The 25,859-nt window shown below is 37.1% G+C and overlaps 1 protein-coding gene across 2 annotated transcripts in view; it reads left to right on the plus strand.

Annotated features, from left to right (window-relative positions):
- The window catches only part of LOC149542898 (SH3 domain-containing protein 2-like), a 71,459-nt gene extending 47,167 nt beyond the window's left edge, over positions 1-24,292 (plus strand). Inside the window, exons 7-10 of one of the 2 annotated variants that reach the window (XM_089797817.1) lie at positions 58-120; positions 263-424; positions 522-596; positions 23,925-24,292. In XM_089797817.1, the coding sequence (XP_089653943.1) occupies positions 58-120; positions 263-424; positions 522-596; positions 23,925-23,957 (333 nt within the window). In that variant the 3' untranslated portion in view covers positions 23,958-24,292. The remainder of the gene's footprint in view (positions 1-57; positions 121-262; positions 425-521; positions 597-23,924) is intronic. The other variant, XM_089797816.1, reaches the window with a different exon arrangement.
- The last annotated feature ends 1,567 nt before the right edge of the window (positions 24,293-25,859 follow it).

Raw genomic sequence — 25,859 nt, forward strand, 5'->3', positions numbered from 1 at the left:
AGTGGCATAATTCTTCATTTCTCATTACTGTTTTGATTAAGTCAATTTACTGTCTAGGTTGAAACAGAAAGGATGTTCCACCATAGAATTGCACAAATCCTAGATGAATGTCAAGCAGAGGTACTATCCTAGTCTCTAGGATATCATAGATATTATGTGTTTTTTTAATATGTTACTTGTTTGTTTTAATTATACTAAATGTTATTTGAAGTGCAAATTGATTTACCCTCTGCAACGTTCTGGTTTGTTATCATCTTAATAGATGGTTTCAGAGAAGCAACGAATTGAATCTGCACCATATATAGTATCTGATAACTATATACCTTCCCCAACATATGAAGAATTTAAGGTGAATGGGAGTCGTGCATCTCAGATCTCATCTTTAGATAGATCTGTTGAGATCGCTATGTATTTCTTAGCTGAGGTGAGTTGGATATTTCTTATATATGCATTCATGAAAGCAAGCTGCTGTACTTAGATAGTTTTGTGTTTATGAAATTCAACTCTACCACTACTTGCAGGCAATGCATGCATTTGAAGCTGAGTCAGAGGGAGAGCTAAGTCTAGCAGTTGGTGATTATGTTGTTGTTCGACAGGTTCTCACTTGTACCCATTTAAAGATTTTTTTTGTAGCAGATTAGGCTATTTTAACAATATTTAAGTTTCTCGAACAAATCTTTGCCAAGATGCTTTTTCAAGAAACTGTAGAAGTATTAAAGCTGAACATGATATCAGAAAAACTGTAGAATGGCAATGTAAATCATACATATCAGCTTATCTGTTTATGGTCTGTAGATGGGCAGTTCAATAATAAACACAAAATGATAGTCCAATGAATAAGTTACATGATCTGAAGGTATAGGAACATAAACAAATAACCTTTCTAAGCCTTGATGAATAAAGCTAGTGTTAACAAGCATGAACTGATATTTCATTTTGCTAAGAAGTTTGATTGATTTTAGTTTCTATCGGTTGGCCCTTGTTCACTGCCCTGTCTGTCGATATAGGTTCCACTAGATAGAAGGTGATCTTGGGAGTTGGAAACCATCTCAATAAGGGTGTTAAAGAATTTTAGTTTCTGGAGCTTATGCAATGATTTTCCAAGGTTATCAATGTTATGCCATTCAAAAACAGTGTGTAATTTATATCTGAGTATCCCTTTCATTGATGATATTTATGCTGTCTAAGTTGATTTATGGGCCTATTTAGGTTATGGATCTGGCAAAATGATACAAGTTTATATAAAAATAAGTTGGCAGGGAGTGGTACTATTGTTAATGAATACTATCTTGCCTTGGGGAAGTAAACCTTATCAATTTTTACTATCACAAGCTCCCTAATTTCTTTATAATGTAGATTTATGATTGACACGTCCAAGTAGTCTATAATACGCCATTGAGTCTAGAATTCTTGCATGGTTTTGTGGCAGGTCCATGAGTTGTTGGGATACGTAGAGATTAGACATGTAGGGAACAAAAATATGGGATGGGTAGGTGCTGAGACAGTAGATGGGAGATGATTAACATAATAACACCTCAGCTAAATATTAATGAGGAATTAGCAAATACAAATATCGAGTATGGAAATATGCAATAACATCAATGAATGTAATGTCCCCTTTTTTAGCATCATCTCTAATGTTCCGTTTCCCTTTTGTCACAACCCTACAAGGAAACTATCAATTGTTTGCCAGAGATGCCAATTGAGATGACTGTACGTTAGTGTCTGGTGGCAGTGAACCTGTTGTACGGTGGCAATGGGATGCCGTTAGGAATGGCTGTATGGTATAGGAGTATGACTGTATGGTATTGGTAATGGTGTACGGTGAGGGAGACAACCCGTGGGTGCAAGGCTATATGGCTGTATGGTGGAGTAGTGAGCCGTACGGTAGGAGACCAACTAGGCCATATGGTGCATGGTGAGATGGCCGTACGATGTGTCTATGTTGCTGCTAGAAGCCATAAAGTGCAGGGTGGGCCGTACAGTCAGTTGGAAGTTGATGCTGGAAAGAGGCCATACGAGGTGATGTATGGATCTGGGAGTGTACAGTGGTTGTAGACAAATGGAGAAAGGAGTGTATAGATGGTGTGACAATAGAGAGATTTAATGTAGATAAATAAAGAGATTGAATTATCCAATACAAGAGAATTGATCAATTGAAACACAGTGATATCTCCAATTTGCAATATTATGGTGCTCCGATTTGCCAAATCCGAGCAAAGTATTACAAGCGGTGGAATAGGTTGAGGGTTGAATCCCACCGAAATTGCAAGAGCCAAATGAGGTATGTCTTTCACTTCCGAAATGGCGAACAACAGAGAATCCGAACGGGAATTCGCAATATAGAGAAATATAATCCAAATCGCATACCTACCACTACCTACAAGCCGTGCCTAAATACCTGTCGGGGAAACCTTTCCGAGGGTGTACAAAGATAGCCGATGGCCAACACTTCCCTATAGAAACAATTAAATAGAATGGGTCTGAGATATACTAAATCAATTGGAATCACAAATACAAATATTATTAACTTGGGTCCCATCTTTATTAGTTAAAGTAACAAACTAAAGGTCCTTTTGTTATATTATATAAATTCTGGGACTAGTTAATTAATTAATTAAATTAAATTATTACATTTAAATTTGGGGACATTGACATCATCATGATAGTGGATGGATTTAGCCTAATTCTAAGTCCTTGTAGTCTAATATTGGTGATTAGAGGACCCTGTTGAGGGTTATGACTCCGTTTGGTGGGACTTACTATTTTTAGTAAGTCAATAGATGGTTCCATTGAGCTAAGATGAGTTATAGGAGTTATATGATGCTCTAAGTTTTTATTTTTGGCTTGTGGTTTGGGCTTCAAGAATTTTGGAGGGAGCATCTATTTTTAGTAAGTCACCTCATCAGGTTCATTCATTGTGTTTATTCATCAAGATTACTCATGTGTTGTCAGATTTTGATTCAGATGCTTCTTTAGCATAGTAACACGGGGATGTGTCCCCTTCTTATTGCCCTACGTCTCAGAGACTTCAACGCATTGGGGACTTGGGGACTTTGTCCCCCAGTCCCTAGTGGTGCAACCAGATTTCGCCACCTCCACCAAGGATGGGGGACATCTTGATGTTGACTATGTATGTTTAATGTTCGATGTTCTAATTCAATGGAATGTTCAAGTATTTACTCTTTTATATTTTTATATCTTATATTGCAATACATATTTTCATAACTAACATTTTAAGTACCATATATATATATATATACACACACACCCCACCTCCTGTCCCCCGCTGCCATCCCCCCATAGTCCTCCCAATGTCCCCAAATTAAGGCTCCTCTGGCCCCCCGTCCCGAAAACTTGTCTCCCCGTTTTGCCATCCCCCCGTCCCCCAAGGCGGTGTAAATATGTTCTTTAGTTGTTTTTACAAGAGTGAATTATGATGATTATTTATTAAATACACTAAGATTTCTATTTTTGTTGGTATTGCATATTGGTCACCTTAGTGTCATAGCTCATTGGAACCAGGTTGAAAAGTTTTAAATCATGAGCACAAGAAACAATGGCCTTGTGTGTCAGAATATCATGATATTGAGAAAAGGTCATTTTTGGAGCTCCAAAGGGAGTTAATAAATTATATTATTCAAATATGTGCCTAAGTATAAAGCAAAGGGCTTTTAAGTGAAAAGAGTCTTCACGAAGCTAATTATAGGAGTGATACAGAAGATTTATTTTATTATTATAAAAGCTATGGCTTGTTGTGGATAAAATCATTCTTGGATATCTTTTGTTTGCATTTTGTGGAGAAGTTAGTCATGAGGGTTTTGAAGAATTTCATGGCCATTCTTGATAATGGTGAATTGTGCCATGTCTTTGCTTGCACTTTGAGCCATTCTTGATAATGGTAAATCATGCCAGGATTGGTTATTCCATTACTGAATCGATTAGGTATTTAGTGTTAAATTCTTGAGCATAGAAAATATTCCAATTTGCGACTGGGAGTCTATAGTGTGTGCTGAAGATCAATTCTACACAATGGAGGTTGAGATGGCTAGTGTTTTTGGTAATTGAAAGGCAGAAAGAGCGTTCGCTGGAGCAATACAAGTGATTGGCATAGAGGAGCAGCGCTTAGATTTCGATGGCTATGATATTTTCTTGAGACATTGGTAGTGCAAGTTTGGCCAGCCAATGCCACACCTTTCAAGGTCTGTGATTACATTCCTAGAGGTGTGCACCAATATTAATGAGACTCAACGTGCATACCAAGTTCCTTGCATTTCATATATTTAATAAGTGTACTTTTCGTACAGCTGCAATTCATTGTGTACATTTGCAAAATTATAAATTAGAGTGGGGATTGCAATTTATTTCTAATGCATTGTTTTTATTTCTTTTCAAACTCTGAAAAGCATATTGTCCAAAAAAGAGTATAGAAAAATCACAAACTTTTAAAAGAAAGGAAAATAGTATTACTTCTATGACATAGTTAGGAGTGAGCCAATCGGGCTCATTACAGTGGTATCAAAGCGGTTTCTTGCCATCTTGTGGGGTTGAAAATTTTGAGTTCCCACGCTTGATTTGTGAGAGATTAACACTCACAAGTTATTTTAATCATGGACGAATACAAGAAATCTAGTAAATATGGAAAACAATTGAGCAGCGTATCACATTTCAAGAAACAAATTGGTGTCATGGTAAATGAAGTGGAGAAATTAAGGCAAACACAGGAAAGGTTAAAGCAAGACTTCAATATCCGGCTATTGTGGACATGGCAGTGAGGTTTATGGTTTCCTTTTTCAATAAGTCCTCTTTATGGAGAATGCAAGAAAAGAAATTTAGAGATTTTCATGGAGGATACATCAAGATGTCTTAGCAATGAGCTTTCAACAACTAGTGATCATAACGAAGATGATCTTATGCTTAATGGGGTGACCACTAGACCTATTTGTAGTTATGATGTTGGAGATTCTACATAGGGACATGTGGATGTGTTCGTTTCATTAGAGGACAACATCATTGAGTTCAAACAATTTGAGGATTCTAGAGTTAGTGATTCGGAAAATGGTGAGGACATGCCAACTACCTTTGATGGCAGTCTTACATAAGTTGTAGTATTGGGGATATAGGTAATATAGGGTCTGATTTTCAAGAAAAAAGTCCCTTATGTGAATATGTTGATGATGCTATGCATAGTGCTAGTGTAGAAGATGCAGTTGATACCATTGCTAGTCTAAACTTTCCTAATGAGAGCGTTGTTTGTGACGATAATGAGGAGGATATGAGCATTAATAGTTCTGATTTTTATGGAAGAAGTCATAGTGTTGGGTCAGTGCAGGGGACAACAGTTTTCTCATGTGTAGAATTTGAGGGCATGGAGTCACTTGGTGATTGCACTCATGATTTGAGTGTCGTGGAGGAGTTACATGATGCTGATTAATGCCATAGTGATGTTGATCTACATGTTGAAAAATTGAGTCATGTATGTAACAACAGGTTATAGCAGAGGGATCTTAATTAGACGACGTGGATACTAGTATTATGGGCACCTCCGATGATTTGTATGAGGATGTTTCATGCTGCAACGAATCTGGATTATCATGTCAGACATTGAGTGATGACTCAAAGTTGTCATGGGATGATGATAGGTCCTAGGATCATGTTTTACAGGGACTTAGAGTTGAGAAGCAGAGATTTGCAAGGAGTTGGACATAGCAACGACTTCCACTTCATATGAGTTGTTTGTAGAGATACCTAGTAGCACTACTTCGTTGATGCACATGTGCGAGTTTGTTAGTGCACACGATGTTAATGATCATGTGATGAGCATTGAGGATACAATTTCCTATCACAGTGCGGTTAGTGAGTTAGAGAGCTTACATAGGAGCCAGGGTATGCAGAGACATCATGTGACCAAACAACAAAAAGTGAGCGATAGTGATATTTTTCAGCTTTTGAGCATTATGATGCTATCTGGCTTAGCCATAGTTGAGAGGCAGCTGTGGAGTCAGAGCGTGTACAATCTACGCCAACTCTAGATCTAGCTCAGCTACACATTGTGGTAGGTTGTGGTGAGTTGATTTCCACAGATAGGGATGATGGATGCGATGAGGATGCAGTTACATCCATCCTTGATATGAGTGCATCAATGGAGGATTGCAGAAAGCTTCCTATTGTGCCAGGTTCCTCTATAGTTAGCACACTAACAGATGATGTGAAACACGTCATTGAGAGTCTTGATGTGATAGTAGTGGATTCTTCAGGGAGTTGTGTGCCAATTCCAGACTTTGCTCCCTCTTCTTCATAGGACTTGGGGGCAGGGTATTATTTGATTTGGAAATGAGTTGCCATGGGGATTTGTTTCTTTTTGTGGGAAGCAAATCTGTTACTTCATCTCATACCACTGATAGTGATAGACATTTGGTAGTGCCACAATTTGAGGGATCAGATGTGGGTTGCACGGGAACAGGTTGATGCTATGTTTATACATAGAGGAGCAGCGTTCAGATTTCCATGGCTGTGATCTGTTTTTGAAACATTGCTAGTGTAGGTTTGGCCAACATCACACCTTTGCACGTCTGTAATTATATTCCTAGAGGTCCACACCAATATTGGGGTTTATTTTGGATTGGTACCTTCTCTTACTAGGTTCCTTGCATTTCAAATATTTAATAAATGTGCATTTCATAGTGCTGCAATTCATTGTTTTTATTTCTTCTCAAAATATGAAAAGCATATGACCCAAAAAATACAAAAAAGTGACAAACTTCGAAAAAGCAAGGAAAATAGTATTACGTCTACAACATAGTTAGGAGTGAGCCAGTAGGGCTCATTACAATGAAGATGCTTATTGCAAACATCAATTAGATATTGGGGAAATAGGGGTCTTTTATATTCAAATAAATAGAGGAGACAGGAGAGAGTCACTTTTTGACTATACTACCCCCTATTTATACAAAATGAAAGGATGAAGTACATCAATTATCAAGCTTAAATAGCTTGTACTCCATTCCATATCTTTAAAATAATCCAACTTTCAATGGAAGTCCATGGTATTGTGATAGTTTTTCATTATCAGTGGCCTACAAATTATTCAAGATGTCTAAGGAGATTCTTAGAGTATGCTAGTGCTAAAAAATGCATACCATCTTCTCTTACACCACATCCTAAAGAGAGACAAGGGGAACAAGTTATCTCGGGTATAGAGAATGATTTATTTTCCAAAGATCTTATAATAGAACAACAATTGGAACAAGGCTTTAATTGCCATGCCCTAATGGCTGTTAGAGACAACCTACTAGACCTCAATCAAACAGATGCAGGAAAACATTTAGTAAGTGCATCGAAAGTCTTAATATGTTCCAATAACCAAAGATGAATCCCTTATCACGTATGCACTTACATCTTGCAATGTTAGTTTTACATCCCTTTTTGAAGTGCCTATTCCACCTTTGAAATTAATGAAAATATGGGTCTCAGGAAGGATCTCTCAATATTATATATATATTATTATTCAATAATGGTGTTGCTATTGTTTTCCATTATTTTGTGGCCAACAAATTATTTAAGATGTCAATTGACATCCTTTGACTATGTTGGTGCTAAAAAATGTACATCTTCTTTTGCGCCACAACCTAAACATAGACAAGGGGGACATAGTATCTCAGACATAGAGAATAATACATTGACATTCATAATGTCACAAGGTCAAACAACTTCTACCCATAGAGAATGATACATCCACATTTATAATGTCACAAGCTCAAACAACTGCTACCAATAAAAGGCTTAACAGAGAGAGACAAATTTATAGTACTTGAGCCACCTACAATTGTGCCTTGTTACATTTCTTTGAAAATTGGCATTTGATTCTAAGCCATCCATAATACAAATCTTGCTTGCACCTCCACTTTAAATTTTCAAGCAATTTTTGATTAATTGTCCCAACATGTGTGCAGATTTTTTTGATAGTTGTATGGATAGTTATTGGGAAATTGTAGAGCACTAGAATAATAACATACTCTTTCATTCATCTAAAGTAAAGCCTATTCCTCTTGACAAGTAACATGATGTTGTAATAATGTAACAAGGTGAGTGGCAAGCATCCTCAATAAGGTCACAACTTGATGACACCAATAGGATCCTTTTGAGAAAGTGTAGCCTTCTCTTACTTTCTTTTTATTGAATGCTAGACCGTGAAGATATACAAATGCAATTGATTGCTTTGATGTTGACCATCTTCAATATGGACTTTGTTTTGCTTATCACGACTAGGAGCCATTTTCCTGGCCTTAGTTATAAATTAATGTATGAGAAGCACAAAGATTGAATGCAGATAACACATTAGTCTATGCTGATCCTAGAAGCATCGCTTGGAATCTAGGATGACTTGACAAGTCAAAATCATAAAGTTAGGGAAAAATTAAAAAATGTTGTTATATTTACTAAAAGCCAAATAAAGGAAAACAATGCTGATCCATCTTGTTCAGTCCAAAGCAATTTATACGTTTTACTTTGGAAAATTGAAGTAGGTTGCATATGGCAGCCCCAAATAAAATCAAGGGGCAGTGCCCCTTGTGGGGTTTTAGAGGAGATGGCACCTAGCGGGGTCAAAGCACAACACCCTTTGTTGGATTTTGGGGCACATTGTGGGATTTTGGGGGCATCGACACCCAATAGTGTTAAGGGGCAACACTCTCACAAGTGTTATTGTAGAATGGGGTGCAATGTCCCCGTTTTTGGCGAGTCTTTGCAGTTGATGGAGATAGCTCATCACAGTGACCCTCGTGAGCTGACAAGGTGTTTTGGGGGTCCCAGTTGTGGACTTACTATTTTAATAAGTCTGTTTTTGGCAGTGCAGTGGGTGGCTTTGGCAGTTGGTTGTCACCTGCTGTAAATTAGGTTAATAATTGTACGAGCTTTTATTTATTCATTAATTATTAAGTTGCATTATTATAATAATATTTATATTATTATAATAATGACATAATGAGATATTTCTAAAAAGTGTGTTCAAAAGTTTCAAGTGTAGAGTTCTTTTGGGAAACTTCCACAATTTTTGAAGTGGAGTTTTTTAGGAAACTTTGGCCAACAAAGGATTATAAATAGGAGCTCATTTCATTGGGAAAAGCATGCTTGGATATTTTATTTGCTTTCACATGTATACCCCTACTATTTTAAGGTAAGGGCTATGGCAGGAGGAAGAAAAAGGTACATTATGCCTTACTATCTATAGGCCGACTACCTAGAGAATGGTAGTGGGGGAATAATATGAGAATAGGCTCTGCACCCAAAGCTAGTGTGGGGCAGCTATTTTGGCCTATAGGGGCATCCCTTTAGAATAGTAGGGCTTGACCAATAGCTCTTCATGATCGAGCCTGGTACTTCGCAAGTTCTCCTTGCGGTAACAACCTGCTTGGGGGTTAATGTTGCCTTTGTGGCTTTTTTTTTGAGTTCTAATATTTTGTGGTCCTTGTTGAAGTATAAGGGTTGAGTCTGAGAAGTGCTTGGCAATTGTGCTGATGTATACAACTGGCCAACATCTCCTACTATATTTGTTGTAGCTAAGGACAACAATCTTGATTATTATATACTTATTGAAGCATCTGGCTAAGGGTTTGGAGTTTTAGAATTGAGCACTGATCCAGCAGCTGAGGTATTGTGGATCAATCTCTTAAGGTTTGCATATTCCATTTCTATAATTACTGTTGCTTGGAAGAAAGTGTGTGAAATTCTGAGATGTAATTTGATTGAATTCAGAGATAAATATGAAGTAGCTCAGTTTTTTTTTAAAAAGTTACATGGCATAGTAAATCAAATACAAATCTATCATTGCCATTGAATTGAGCTTGGTCATCATCAGTGTTGTTAAAAATTGCCTAATCTTGGTGAATGTGATTTAGTCAGCCTTGGCGTTCCTATTAGTAGTATTGGCAGTGTATGTTAAATGTTTTGACGTAATGTCAAAATTGTGATATGAATATCAGGATTTAACTGTGTGATTTTGAGTCAAACTCGATGACCCATATTTCATGAGTAGTGATTCAACATGAATCCATCTCTCATGAGAATAAATGGAACACTTAGCACTCATTGGATCTAGGTGATGCTCACAGGGGTGAAGCACCGGGACTTCCCGGGAGGTCACCCATCCCAGTACTACTCCAGCCTGAGCGCGCTTAACTACGGAGTTTCCTCCTTAGTTAAACCCAAACCTTAAATATGGGTCATCGAGTTTGACTCAAAATCACACAGTTAAATCCTGATATTCATATCACAATTTGACTAGCTGTGGAAATTATCTCCTACTTATCAAGTAATGTCAAAAGTCAGAAATATCAGTATTTGTTAGAGCTATAGCCAAGCAGAGTTATTCCATAGGGTGTGGTTAAGGCACAAACTCTTACCATTAGTCCCAGATTAGCCCCTCACTAACATACCATTTTTCATAATTTGATCTCTTTTAATGAGTCATCACTATCTCAAATCCTTCCAAATATTTGTTCCAATTGTTCAACAATGAATACAAGACATTGAGATGCACAAGCTAAAGACAAAATGATGAGTAGTCATTTAAATGAGTGAGAAAATGGAAAATGATATTTTAAAGCCAATAATTATGTTATTCTATCTAGAAACTTTCAAGTTCAAGCTCAAAAAATGACTAAGTTTTTAGGGAAAAATAACTTGCAAGCTTTAGGATTTCATAGGCACAAATTGTATGATTGGAATTTTGATTCACAAGTGTACATGAGTCTTGATGGGTTTTCTATGAATGCCTAGATGTGCGGTAATTGAGAATTTGAGCATTTGCTGCCATACCTAGGCAATTATTCATAATATCACATATTTGTGTCAATATAGGTCTTTTGTGATCTTGATAAATTTCCAAACTAAGGTCTGTATCATGAATGGCTTGATTCATTTGTCTTAGCATTTCTATGAAGTATCACATAAATTTCTTGGAGAGTTTGTATAATCATCAACACAATAGTTACAATTTAATCGCAATAAAAAAAATTAAAACTTAAGAGTGCAATTATTTTTCAAAATAAAAAGAAAAAAGAAAAAAACAACTTGAACTTCTAAACTTGAAAATATGGAAACGAAAAACCATGTTGGTAGGTTTTAATTGTACAGTGGTCCATCAAGCATCATTAAAGACCTTTTGCTATCAAGTATCATATAAATTTCTTGGAGAGTTTGTATTGATATATCAAATCATCTGCACAATAGGTACAATATATATGTAATCAAAATTAGAAAACTTTAGTGTGTGGAATTTCTTTAAATAAAAATAAAAATAATAATCTAAACATTTAATCTTGAAAATATAAAAATGAAAGAAAATAATGTTAGTAGTACTTTTTAAATCTACAATTGGGCAACCAAGCATCATTAAGGGACCTTGCACTTTACCTCATTTACTTCCTCTATTTTGGCCTCCACTCACGACAAACAACCATGGATTGTTGAGGTTCTTGCAGTTAAGGTTGTTGTTTTTCTGTGCTCGTTTAATCACAAGCACTGATTTGCTATCCCAACTATAGACAATTCACAATTGTCTCTCCCAAGAACTAGTTATGTCAATAAGGCATATTATGTGTGATATCTATTATATTCAAGAGAGGAAGATTAATCTTCCTTTATACCTTTTGTAGTGCCCCTTCACTAAAGGACACCACTCTTCCAAGTTAGTGCCCCTTTTGGTTTATTTGCCGATGCTAACATCAACACTTCCTCTTACATAGGGAGGATCTTCTCAGATTTCTAAGTTATAATGTCTAGCATGACTACTCCTAGAAGGTGGCCCCACCATGATTGCTTCTATGAATGAAAAATGCAAGAAGACACAAGTGCTCGTTAGCAAATCACTCGCGTGATGTCGTCATCTCATTATGACGTTCACCATGGCTACTCCTAGAGAGTGAATCAACACAAGTGTTTAGTCATGGAGTTAATCACATGAACTCCACCTTGGCTACTCCTAGAGGGTGTATCAACACAAGTGTTTAGTCATGGAGTTACATGAGCTCCACATGGCTACTCCCAAAGAGTGGGTCCATTGTGACAACTTACATAAATGAGTTGAATTGCCCATCATGGAATCATTTAATCTGATGTCATCATCTCATCATGATGTTTGTTGGTTCCCAAAACTGTAAATTAGAATCCTACGAGCCTTGCCTGCTCGATGTTGGGATATCTAATCGGTTGTGGCCAGCTTGACAGGATCAATCAATTTGATTTGGATCCTCTGCGCTTTTGGTTCTGCAGAACCAAGGCCGTTGCACCTGATCTTGGATAACAAACTTGAATCCAAGATGTTTATAGTAGAAAGATTTTAATGCAAAGACAGTTTCCCGAAATGGCAAGGGGTTAAGGAAACTTCTGGATTGCTAATAGTGAGTATTAATCTTCGAAAATACGATTACTTTAATAAACTTGTGAATGCTGAAATAAGATTAAAAGTGAATTATTAAAACAAATAGATATCAAACCCTTAAAAGAAAAAGATTAGAATATTGCCAACATATAGATTGAGAATTATGAGCGAGTTAATGATCAGTGCTGAAATTTAAAAGGTCGATAGAGTCAAAACTATACGTTTTCACATACAACTCTATGATATTACGTATATTAATCTACAAACAATTCAATTATCAGGATGCATCAAATCACTTCTAATTTATGCTTATTTGAACCAGTCTATGATGTTTTAACCCTTATAGAGACAAAATAGATACAAATAAGGAAACAATCATAATATTTCACGATATTTGTATTTATCTGGTTTAAATAGCAACAAACAATTTGATCCACTTATTCTAATAACAGATTATTAATAGAAAATAAAAAGGATCACAAAGGACGAATTGTATAGTAATTAAACTCTAAAGCAAATAAAAATCTTACTGATTATATTGTAGAAAAAATCGTATTGAAGACACTCAAATGTTGATGCTCCACTCAACACAATTTGATCTCAAACAATATTGAAAGTAATGCCCAACAATTCACTATTTGAGCGCTTGGTTCAAACCTCAATCTTTTTCAGGGAAGGAGTTTTAAATAGCACATATGATTCAAGAGTGCAGAGAGTTTTTTGTATATCTGAAGGTAGCTTTACTTAGTTTTACATCATATATTTTTAGAGGATGAAGAGCAATTCCCTCGGCCATCGCATCCCCTCAGAAAACCTAATCCCAGCTTAATAACTATAACTGCACTAGTTATTATTATTTAAATTTTTGTATTTGTTTTAAAACAATAACTTTTGGGATTATCGGGTGACTTAAATCATTCCAGAACTATTGCCAAATTCCTTGATATACTTCTTCTGACATTTGGAGGGAGTCTCTATCGTTTTGAATCATCTGCAAATGGTAATTCATCCTTACCTCTGCACTCCGATGGCACAAAGGAAAATCCGAGTCCATGCTAAGTCGTGATACAACTTCTTCAAAGATTATGAGGATTTGGGCTTGTAAATGCGATTGCCGTTAAAACAAAACTGTCACTGCGGATTTTGATGGCACAGACACCATTTGTGCATAGCCTCCAATCATCTTCATTACCAATGCGAGATGATGGATAATATCCTCACATTCTCGGTAACTCCAAAAAAATTGCGAATGACAGAAGCATGGTTTCCAGGTATAATTGATGCTGTGTGATGATGTGGTTTTTTCATAACTGCACATATTCCTTACTGAGATCAACCACGGGCCCTCATTTCTTCATTTGGTTTCAACAAACACTAGGTGCTGTGAAGTTGCCATCAAGCCCATATAACTTTTTCCCTTTTCATAACTGCACATATTCCTTACTGAGATCAACCACGGGCCCTCATTTCTTCCTTTGGTTTCAATAAACGCTAGGTGCTGTGAAGTTGCCATCAAGCCCATATAACTTTTTTCCAGCATGGACCTTCATACCTGTAAGAGACACAAAAAGAAACTTCATTAGATTATACAAGAATGATTAGCAATATATATTTTTCACTCGTGAAGCCCTGTGAGATGATAAGTGATAAAGCCTTCAATATTGTGAATTCTTTTCAGAATGGCATTTCTCACGATGATGATACACTTCAGGACACCCCAGAACAGGTTGCTTGTTTTTCTCCAGACCTGAGGACAAAAACATGGTAATTCTGTGACTGAATCATTTGATCATTTTGCCAAATAACTTCATATACTTGACAAAATGCCACAGGCTGAGATGCTGATGTTCTTCAAATTGTCCATGTGCTTATTCTGATCATCAAACTTCTGTATATCTGCATAGGATGACTCACAGTAGTCACTTAGTTATATCCGACATTAGCAAGTGTATTGCAGATAGGAGTGCGTGATTTCCATTGATTTTGGTACATTGGATTTCAAATATGGCCAATAGCATCATGGTGCACTACTTTTGAAAAATACTACAGAATGCTTATACCCTGTCATTATCAGTATAATGACTGCTAGCTTTTGTTTTCAACTAAACACCTTAAGCATGCTGACATTTCACGATCTATTTTATCTATGCCATTAATGTTGCACCCAAATTTCAAATCTTGCATAAATGGAGCCTAAAATTTCGGGCTCCATCAATGTTCACCATAGCTACTCCCACAGGGTGAATAAAAACAAGTGCTAAGTCATGGATTATCTCCCATGACATCCACCATGGCTACTCCCAAAGGGAGGAACAATGGCTTTCACCTCAAACTTAATTGTCATAGAGAAGAACGCATTGACGAGGGATGACACCTCAAGTTTCTCCATTTTAAAGAAAATTTTTATGAGGGCTGATACCTCAAATTTCTCTTTCTCAGAGATGCTTTAAGGGCCGACACCTCAAATCTCTCCGTCTCAAAGATAAATGGTGCAAGGGCTCGCACCTCAAGCTTCTCTCACAAGGAAGAAGAATGAAGTAGAGTACATGCCCATGAATTGCTGATGCTGTGATCCACACTCAGCAAGGGGCTTCATTCTCCACAACTCTAAGCTTGTCTCAAAAATGCTCAAACTTCACTTTGACAAGAGGCTTGGTGAGAATATGGGCCATCTGATCGTCACTGTTAATCTACCTCAACATGTTGGCAAGAAGCTTGGTGAGAATATCAACCATCTGATCATCAGTGCTAATGTGCCTCAACTGAATAGCATTTGATCTCCACATGCTTTGACCTGTATCAACACGAGTGTTTAGTCACAAAGTTACTCTCATGACCTCCACATGGCTACTCCCAAAGGGCGGGACCATCGTGGCTAGTCCCATAAATGAGTTGAATTGCCCATCATGGAATCACTTAACTTGATGTTATCAACTCATCATGATGTTCACCACAACTACTCCTAGAGGGTGCATAAACATAAGTGCCAAGTCATGGATTATCTTACATGACATCCACCATGGCTACTCCCAGAGGGTGGAACAAGGGCTTTCACCTCAAACTAAATTCTCATAGAGAAGAATGACACCTCAAATTTTCCATCTTAGAGAAAAATACTTCAAGGGCTGATACCTCAAATTTCTTTGTCTCAGAGATGCTACAAGGACTGATACCTCAAATCTTTCTGTCTGAAAGAAAAATGCTGCAAGGACTCGCACCTCAAACTTCTCTCACAAAGAAGAATGAATTAGAGTACATCCCTAGTTATTGCTAATGCTGAGACCCCCTCTCAGCAAGGTGCTTCATTCTCCACAACTCCGAGCTTGTCTAAAAAATACACAAACTTCACTATGGCAAGAGGATTGGTGAGAATATCGGCCATCTGATCACCAATGCTAATGTATCTTAACTGAATAGCATTTGATCTTCGCATGATTTGACTTGTCATAAACACAAGGTTGGAGTTTGCATCACTCTTGGTGAATCCCAAGTTCAACAAGTATCCATTTCATCCCATGAATCATAGTCCTCTGACTGCTCTAGTTCTTGATCTCTAGAGAAACCATCTCAACATGATTTACTCCCTCTAAACCAGTATGACCAAGATGGTTAGCTGTTTATTGAAGCAGATCCTCTATCTGCTTCCTCTGACACAAAAGCATACTCTTTTCACATGGTACTATTCATGCAAGATATTTTGCTCCAAGGATGCACGCAGGATTGAATTGTCTCCAATGACTCCAAAGGCTTTAGTATCAACTGTCGCATAGGTGTGATCAATTATGAAATGGGATCCGAAAGATGTGATTAATTGTCTCCTCTTGTCCAATATGCATAGGGAGTGATGCCTACGTGTAATGTAACCCAACCTTAATTGTAGCAGTTAGTCCTTGACAAATAACATATCACCCAAAAAAAATTGCTTGAAAGATGTCCCTGCAGTCTTAATAACTTAACAATCCTTTTGCCATCACATTTCCAGATCCTTGGTTCACCGGTATGCAGAAATTAACCAGTGGAACCCAGCTTAGAACTTGAAAAATTTGGATACCTTTGAGCTTCATTGATGGAAAAATTGACGATTCCAAAATCAATACAAGGAGGCATAGAGGAAGTAGGACTGTCAGGAGACGATTTTGGCATGGCAGACCCCATTGCAGAGTGCACATTGGGTGACTTATGTTTAAATTCAGATGGCTCTTTTGATTTGTCTGTGCAGGCCTTGAGACTATCCAGCCCAAAATAATAATAATCCAGCATACCTAATGCCAGGAGTGGAACCTCAAACCTTCCACATGATAGAATTGCCACATTATTAAGTGCATCAATGAATTAGTGCTCCTTCTTCGAACCCTCAAGTAGAGATTCCAAGCTTGTAGCATTCTCCAACTTGGTTAGAAAGAAAAATAGCCTCAGCGTCAATTAAGATGAAGACAAATTTTCACCATGAGCTGATCATGTTCCTCCATTATTTTATCCAAATCCTCTCATCATTGGGGAGCTGGTACGTCAAAGTAATGATGCTTCTACAGAACTTCGAACAGAGCAACACATGAAATATGGTGACTAACAATCACAATATGAGCCTCTTTGCCAATATAGCGATGTGGCACCTCTTCTCTGGTGTGTTATTAACGAGTCTTAAAAGAATCATTCCAACTTGGGTTAACATACTACTGCACACCTATCACAGGGAGGCAAGTATGTTGTAATCTCTTCAGGAGCCTTCAAATGGTTGCCTGCAACCTTTGCCAATTCCGTAAGCTTCCTTGTGGCAGTAAACATTACCAACATTTGGGTAATGTAACACTTTTTACATGTAAGTGCTGAATGTTCCTCAAAATATTTGAGCTCGCATAAACAATTGCCTCAGAAATATTGGTGTATCAAATATTTATCTTTGAACTATAATGTTTTCCAGGACCAAGATAATAAACAACAATATAAAACCATAATCATGCTTTCATGATATTTAGGAATATGGACCAGTAAGTCAGGAGAGTTAATTCTATTCAACCAAATCATATTGGGCCCACACATTCAAAATATTCAGATATTGAATATTAAAACACCACATATAATCCTATGGTGCCCAAATATTCCAGAATTAATTTCCTAGCACAGGGATATTATTTCCAACTCCCGTCATCATAAATTATTATGTTCAGGCACAGGGATATTATTTAATGAAAAAACAAGACTGGCCCACATCATAAATTTATTCTGGAAAACCTTAATGTTGCGATTCCTTTGGTGCCCAAATATTCCAGAATTAACTTCCAAGCACAGGGATATTATTTCCAGCTCCCATCATCATAAATTATTATGTTCAGGCACAGGGATATTATTTAATGGAAAAACAAGACTGGCCCACATCATAATTTATTCTGGAAAACCTTAATGTTGCAATTTGAATAATAATAATCAATGTGCAACATTAGCAGTCTGCAAAAAAACTAAAAAACTAAAAATATTTTCTGTGCACAAAACGTAAGTCTCCTGATATGAATATTTCAGCACCAATATTTTGATTTAGAAAAATATAATACTTTGTGTGGAGTAATTTTATGAAGGCTCTTAGATTACCCGGCATTCAAAGTCTTCTATCATTCATGAACTTTCACCATGTCTGATAAAAACTTTCTCTAAATTCATCTTTGATAAAATGTCACAGGCTGGCAGGAAAACCAGCTTTGATACCATGTTGTTTTCTTGTGCTTGTTTAACCATGGGCACTGATTCGCTGTCCCAGCAATAGACAATCCACCACAATTGTCTCTCCCATGAACTGGTGATCTCAATAAGGCAGATTATGTGTGATATCTATTATATTCATGAGAGGAAGATTAATCTTCCTTTATACCTTTTGTAGTGCCCCATCACCAAGGGACACCACTCTTCCAAGTTAGAGAGAAATCCTTCTTGATAACTTTGGTTCATCTGCCAGTGCTAACATCAACACTCCCTCTTGGCTAGGGAGGATCTTTTCAGATTTGTAAGGTATAATGTCAGCCATGACTGCTCCTAGAGGGTGTCTCCATCACGAAGACACAAGTGCTCATTAACGAATCACTCATGTGATGTTGTCATCTCATTATGATGTTCACCATGGCTACTCCCACAGACTGAATCAACACAAGTGTTTAGTCATGGAGTTCACCTTTTGTAGTGCCCCATCACCAAGGGACACCACTCTTCCAAGTTAGAGAGGAATCCTTCTTGATAACTTTGGTTCATCTGCCAGTGCTAACATCAACACTCCCTCTTGGCTAGGGAGGATCTTTTCAGATTTGTAAGGTATAATGTCAGCCATGACTGCTCCTAGACGGTGTCTCCATCACGAAGACACAAGTGCTCATTAACGAATCACTCATGTGATGTTGTCATCTCATTATGACGTTCACCATGGCTACTCCCAGAGAGTGAATCAACACAAGTGTTTAGTCATGGAGTTAACCACATGACCTCCACCATGGCTACTCCTAAAGGGTGTACCAACACAAGTGTGTAGTCATGGATTTACTTACATGAACTCCACATGGCTACTCCCAAAGAGTGGGTCCATTGTGACTAATGAGTCGAATTGCCCATCATGGAACCGCTTAACCTAGTGTCATCATCTCATCACGATGTTCACCATAGCTACTCACAAAGGGTGAATAATCACAAGTGCTAGGTCATGGATTATCTCCCATGTCATCCACCATGGCTACTCCCGGAACAAGGGCTTTCACCTCAAACTAAATTCTCACAGAGAAGAATACATTGGCAAGGGCTGATACCTCAAATTTCTCCGTCTCAGAGTTGCTATAAGTGCCGATACCTCAAATCTTTCTGGCTAAAAGAAAAATGCTACAAGAGCTCACACCTCAAACTTCTCTCACAAGGAAGAAGAATGAAGTAGAGTACATCCCCAGGAATCGCTGATGGTGTGATCTGCACTCAGCAAGGGGCTTCATTCTCCACAACTCTAAGCTTGTCTCAAAAATGCACAAACTTCACTTTGACAAGAGGCTTGGTGAGAATATGGGCCATCTGATTGTCACTGTTAATGTACCTCAGCTGAATAGCATTTGTCTCCACATGCTTTGACCTATATCAACGCAAGTGTTTAGTCACAAAATTACTCACATGACCTCCACATGGCTACTCCCAAACGGTGGGTCCATCGTGGCTGCTCCCATATATGAGTTGAATTTCCCATCATGGAATCACTTAACTTGTTGTTATCATCTCATCAAGATGTTCACTGCAACTACTCCTAGAGGGTGAATAAACACAAGTGCCAAGTCATGGGTTATCTCCCATGACATCCACCATGGCTACTCCCAGAGGGTGGAACAAGGGCTTTCACCTCAAACTGAATTCTCATAGATAAGAATGCATTAACAAGGGATGACACCTCAAATTTCTCCATCTTAGAGAAAAATATTACAAGGGTTGATACCTCAAATTTCTTCATCTCAGAGATGCTACAAGAGTCGACACCTCAAATCTTTCCATCTCAGAGAAAAATGCTACAAGGGCTTGCACCTCAAACTATCACAAATAAGAAGAGTGAATTAGAGTACATCCCCAGGAATCGCTGATGCTGAGACCACCTCTCAGCAAGGTGCTTCATTCTCTACAACTCCAAGCTTGTCTAAAAAATGCACAAACTCCACTATCGCAAGAGGATTGGTGAGAATATTGGCCATCTGATCACCTGTGCTAGTGTACCTCAACTGAATAGCATTTGATCTCCACATGCTTTGACCTGTCATAAATACAAGGTTGGAGTCTGCATCACTCTTGGTGAATCCTGAGCTCACCAAGTATCAGTTTTATCCTATGAATGATAGTCCTCTGACTGCTCTAGTTCTTGATCTCTAGAGAAACCATCTCAACATGGTCTACTACCTCTTAACCAAGTATGACCAAGATGCTCAGCTGTTTATTGAAGCAGATCCTCTAGCTGCTTCTTTGAACACAAGTATACTCTTCTCGCATGGTCCTAATCATGCAAGATATTTTTCTCCATGGATGCATGCAGGATTGAATTGTCTCCAATGACTCCAAAGGCTTTAGTTTCAACTGCCACATAGGTGTGATCAATTATGAAATGGGATCTGAAAGATGTGATTAATTGTCTCCTCTTGCCGAATATGCATAAAGAGTGATGCCTACGTGTAACGTAACACAACCTTAATTGTAGCAGTTAGTCCTTGAAATAACAAATCAGCCAAAAAATTGCGCTTGAAAGATGTCCTTGCACACTTCTAACTTAACAATCCTTTTGCCATCATATTTCCAGATCCTTGGTTCACCAGTATGCAGGAATTAACCAATGGGACCCAGCTTAGAACTCGAAAAATTTGGAAACCTTTGAGCTTCATTGATGGAAAAATTGATGATTCTAAAATCAATACAAGGAGGTGCGAAGGAATGAGAACCTTAAGGAGACTATTTTGGCATGGGAGACCCCATTGCAGAGTTCACGTTGGGTGACTGCTGTTTAAATTCAGATGGCTCTTTTGATTTGTCTCCACAGGCCTTGAGATTATCCAACCCAAAATAATAATAATCCAGCACATGTAGTGACAGGAATGGAAACTCAACCCTTCTGCATGACAGAATCAGCACATCATTAAGTGCATCGATGAACCAGTGCTCCTTCAAACCCTCAAGCAGAGACTCCAAGCTCGTAGCATTCTCCAACTTTGTTAGAAAGAAAAATAGCCTCAGCCTCAATGAAGACGAAGACAAAATTTTCACCATGAGCTGATCGTATTCCTCCATCATATTATACAAATCCTCCTCTAGTGTAACATAAATAAGTACATCCAAGTCCTCGATGGGGAGCTGGTACTTCAAAGTAATGTAGCTTCTGCAGAACTTCGAACTGAGCAACACATATGAAATATGGTGGCTAATGACCACAATATGAGACTCTGTCAATATAGTGATGTGACACTTCTTCTCTTCTACGTTATTAATGAGCCTTAAAAGAATCATTCCAACTTGGGTTAACATACTACTGCACACCTATCACAGGGAGGCAAATATGTTGTAATGTCTTCAGGAGCCTTCAAATGGTCGCCTGCAACCTTTACAGATTTGATAAGCTTCCCTGCGACTTTACTGCCATTTGGGTGATGCAACACTCTTTACATATAAGTGCTGAATGTTTCTCAACCAAATATTAGCAAATATTTGAGCTCACATAAATTATTGCCTCAGAAATATTGGTCTATCAAATATTTATCTGTGACCTATAATGTTTTCCAGGACCAAGTTAATAAACACCAATATAAAACCATAATCATGCTTTCACGGTATTTAGGAATATGGACCAGTAAGTCAGGAGAGTTAAACCTATTCACCAGATCATAATGGGCCCATGCATTCAAACTATCCAGATATTGAATATTGAAACAACACATATAATCCTATGGTGCCCAAATATTGCAGAATTAACTTCCAGGCACAGTGATATTATTTCAAGGCCTATCATCATAAATTATTATGTCCAGGCACAGGTATATTATTTAATGATAAAACAAGACGAGCCCACATCATAAATTATTCTGGAAAACATTAATGTTGCAATTTGAATAATAATAATCTGTGTGACATTAACAAATTGTCTGCGAAAAAACTGAAAATATTTACTGTGCACAAAATGTAAGTCTCCCGATATGAATATTTCAGCATCAATATTTTGATTTAATTTAGAAACATTTTGTTTTATCTCTATCTTTTGCCTCCTTTTCATTCACTTATTGCATATTTCCAATGTCTGTTCAAGGTGTTTAGCACATGAACACAATAAAGGAATCCAAAAGGTATGTCCATAAACACCTCTCCACCATCATACCAATGAATTTACAACCATGGGTGGAATTGGTCACAACCTCTCTTATTACCTATGACCACCTGTTTTCATTTACACCTGTTTTCATTTAATCCTCTTGGTATACAGCTTTATCTCTTGTCTCAAGTTTCATAAGTGACCCACCTATTTTAAACTTCTCTGGTGAAGTTATTTTTGGCAGCCAACTCACTTTTTAAGTACACATTGTAAATGGTGTCAAACCATAGTTTAAAGCTCTTTGAAATCACCATTATATGACACATTGTAATTGAGGTATTTTGCATCTTTAGATGGGCACTTTGTATAATTTTTTTCCAAATGTTGAAAGAGAGGATTTTACAATTTTTGTTCCACTTCATTCAACTCTTAGACTTAGAAGGCCTCAACGCCTCTGATGCTCACAGCTTTAATGCTCATGTCTAGCAAATACCAAAATGCTTCATTTTTTAATTTATGATAAAAAATACAACAGAAAAAGCTGCCACAAGAACTTCACAAAATGTTGAACACAAATAAGGAGAAACCAGGTAAAAAAAATTGTATTGAGATGCTCCAATAGTTTGCCTCTAATGAAAAATGTTGATGCACCTGTTCTCCCATTTCTTCATTTTTCCTGATTTCTTTCCTTAACAGATGCAATTTGCAAATGAAAATGGACGGTCTTAGGTTAGGACTTCAAAAAGGGTGTGCTTGTCTGCATGAGCTGGGATCTCTTCCCTTCATATTAAATTTTACATTTTTTTTCCAGTGATGTTGGGGATGTCTACTCATCTTTAAGATGTTTCCTACATCCTTGGTCCATTCCAAGGAAACTTTTGCTTGACACAGCAGGAACAACCTGACGGTTATATTTGAAATTCCCAGGGGATGAGTGCACGCAGGAAAATCTTGTAGACCTGCCCATATGTAGCTAGATATGTGTTTATTGCTTCAAGTTGCATGACAAAGTCAAGAATAATGCATCTAAGTTGTTAACAATTGCCATGGTTCCATGGTAGGTGAATTTGTTTTTAAAGAAATGCGTCATATATTACTTCAAAGAACTACACATGTATGCCAGATTTGATCATAAAGTTGCATGAAATAAACACTGGGGCTACTAGGAAGATATTTCCTTTTAGGAGCCATATCTTCTGCATACGCAAGGAAAGGAAGTAAGTCCTTGAGCCTTGGGATCAATTACTAATGAATTAGTATTCTCACAGCCATTTATGTCAAGCATTCAAGTTTTGAGATTGGTTGAGAATAGTGAGGAAAATTTGTTTTACATTTTGTTTTCCAACGAAATCTTGTAGCAAAGCCAAATTGTTTTGCAATTGTCCATTAATCATTTGAACCATCTAAAATAGTGTCAAATTCAAACACGTAGCCAAGTCCACATTCATTTTCAACACACTAACATTAAGATTTTGAAATTCTAACTTGTTTCGATTGCTAAATATTGCATATAACTATCCGTCTGAATTTATGTGGTTTAAAGGAATGCATGTTACAACTTACCATGCAAGTATTCTATAATTACCATAGGAGCGTCTTGACCTGGAATCTGCTAGGTTTTTTAAGATAATAAAGTTCTACCATAAACACTATTATATACTTAGAATCTGCTTTAGCAAACTGCGCACAATCTATAAATGGCCCTAGCATAATGATAATGCACATTTAACCTGATTCTAATCTATCTTCCTTTAGCTAGGTTTCATCGTCAGGTTGGTCAGAAGGTGAATGTAAGGGAAAAGCAGGCTGGTTCCCTTCAGCTTATGTAGAGAGGCGTCAACGTGTTCAAGCAAGCAAAGTTGCTGAAGTTTTTTGAGGGCTGTCTTTGCTATTTTATTTCTATATCTTGTCATATGGGTCTGATATATGTTTATTTAATCATGGAGCTCAAGGTTGTGACAAGGACTACATCATAAACTATCATTTATTAAGCTCGAGTTGGTTGTACACAACATATCAGATCTTGAAAATTCTATTTGGGTTTTGGAATGCAAGTACTATGCCATGTTTAATTTCATTTTTCCATTAAATTTGACCTGATTGGGTTAATTTATTCTACTTAATTTTTTGCCTAAAATGATTGTATATGTATGGTTTATGAAACTTTATTAGTGAAAATGTTTTGTTCTAAGCTAATATATTATTTTCATTGCTTTTCTTTATTTCTCAAAATCTTATGGGCATAATTTGTATTGTTAACGTAAGCTTAGAGGCTATTAGAGGCTATTGTGGAGGTTGCTGGAATCTTACCATTATAAACTTTTAATTTACAGTTTTCAATTCTTATTAAAATTTTGAATATAATATCATTGTTCATTTATTAATAGTTTTTGAAATAAAAAGCGACCAAAACAAGGGGGTCAGCCCTTACAAGCAGAAAGCTGACAACCAACACACTACCCGTAGAAACAAGTAGATGGCAGCCACTGTTATAGAGAACAACAACTAGTAACCAAAAAACACCTCTCGATTAAACACAACTAACAGAGCATCATCTATACTAATTCTAAAACTATAGTACTAAATGTACTATGATTGTTCAAAACATAAATTGTTGGCACAAACAAACCAACCCAGCCCAAAAACAACACCTGATCATTTACAACTACTAGAGTATTATCTATACTAATTCTAAAGACTATAGTCCTAAACATACTATGAAAGTTCATAATATAAAACTATTGGCATAAACAAGCCAACCCAAGTCTGAGAATAAGCTGTAAACTAGCAAACAAGGTAGTTGCAAAAACAAATAAACAACTAGGGCTAAAAACACAGAGACCACCACATTATTTCTCATCCTTATCTTTTCCTTTCCCAGCTAGAAGCACCCTAGCCCAATCCTTAGCAAGAAATTTATATAGGAGTTTGTTGTCCTCCATGTCCAACCTCGTCTTGTCTTTCTCCCACACTAATAATTAGAGGGTAGTAGCGGCAGCATGGGTAACCTTCAAGGCAAATTTCGAGCAAAACCCATCCTCTAAGGATTTGACCCTTTTTTCCATCTGTGCATTCTTCTTGTTCTGTTCCTCCTCTTTCTCCTTTTTCCCTTTTTTAACATTCTTATGTGCCTCCTTAAGTCTTTGTCAATTCTGGTTCTCATCCTGCAAAACCTAGGGGTTAGTAAAAACATTGGTTTTTTCCTTTGCCGGGGAGGTATCCACTTTATTGTTGTCCTCACAGAAGGTAATAGGTTGCAAGGTCAAACTAGCCGACACGTGAATAGTCTCAGTGGTTTGGCATTATTAGCAGACACTTGGGTGTTATCAATAGAGTTTTCACTTTTTTTTCTCTCTCTTCATTTTCCTTTTCTCTCTTGGAGTCAGAATGTTTATCATTAATTAATAGTTATTAAGTACGTTTTTATTTTAGGGTTCCAAATAATTGCACATACAATGAGTGGTATTGTTTAAAAAATATATAATATAAGTAGTCGCTTACAAACAAATTAGATTGTGTATTGCCAATTGTTATTATTAGTTAAACTCGATTATATTTTAATAGAGGTATCTTAAAAATAGTAAAAAATGGATCTTTGTCACATGGTTAGTGTGAATTGTGATAAATATCCACAATATTTTCACATACGAAAGACCCACCAATATGGACTATTCATTCAAGAATTAATGT

This window comes from Cupressus sempervirens, chromosome 8 (assembly GCF_028749045.1).
Source record: "Cupressus sempervirens isolate cs-2001-9-10 chromosome 8, ASM2874904v1, whole genome shotgun sequence".
Classification (NCBI taxonomy): Eukaryota; Viridiplantae; Streptophyta; class Pinopsida; order Cupressales; family Cupressaceae; genus Cupressus; species Cupressus sempervirens.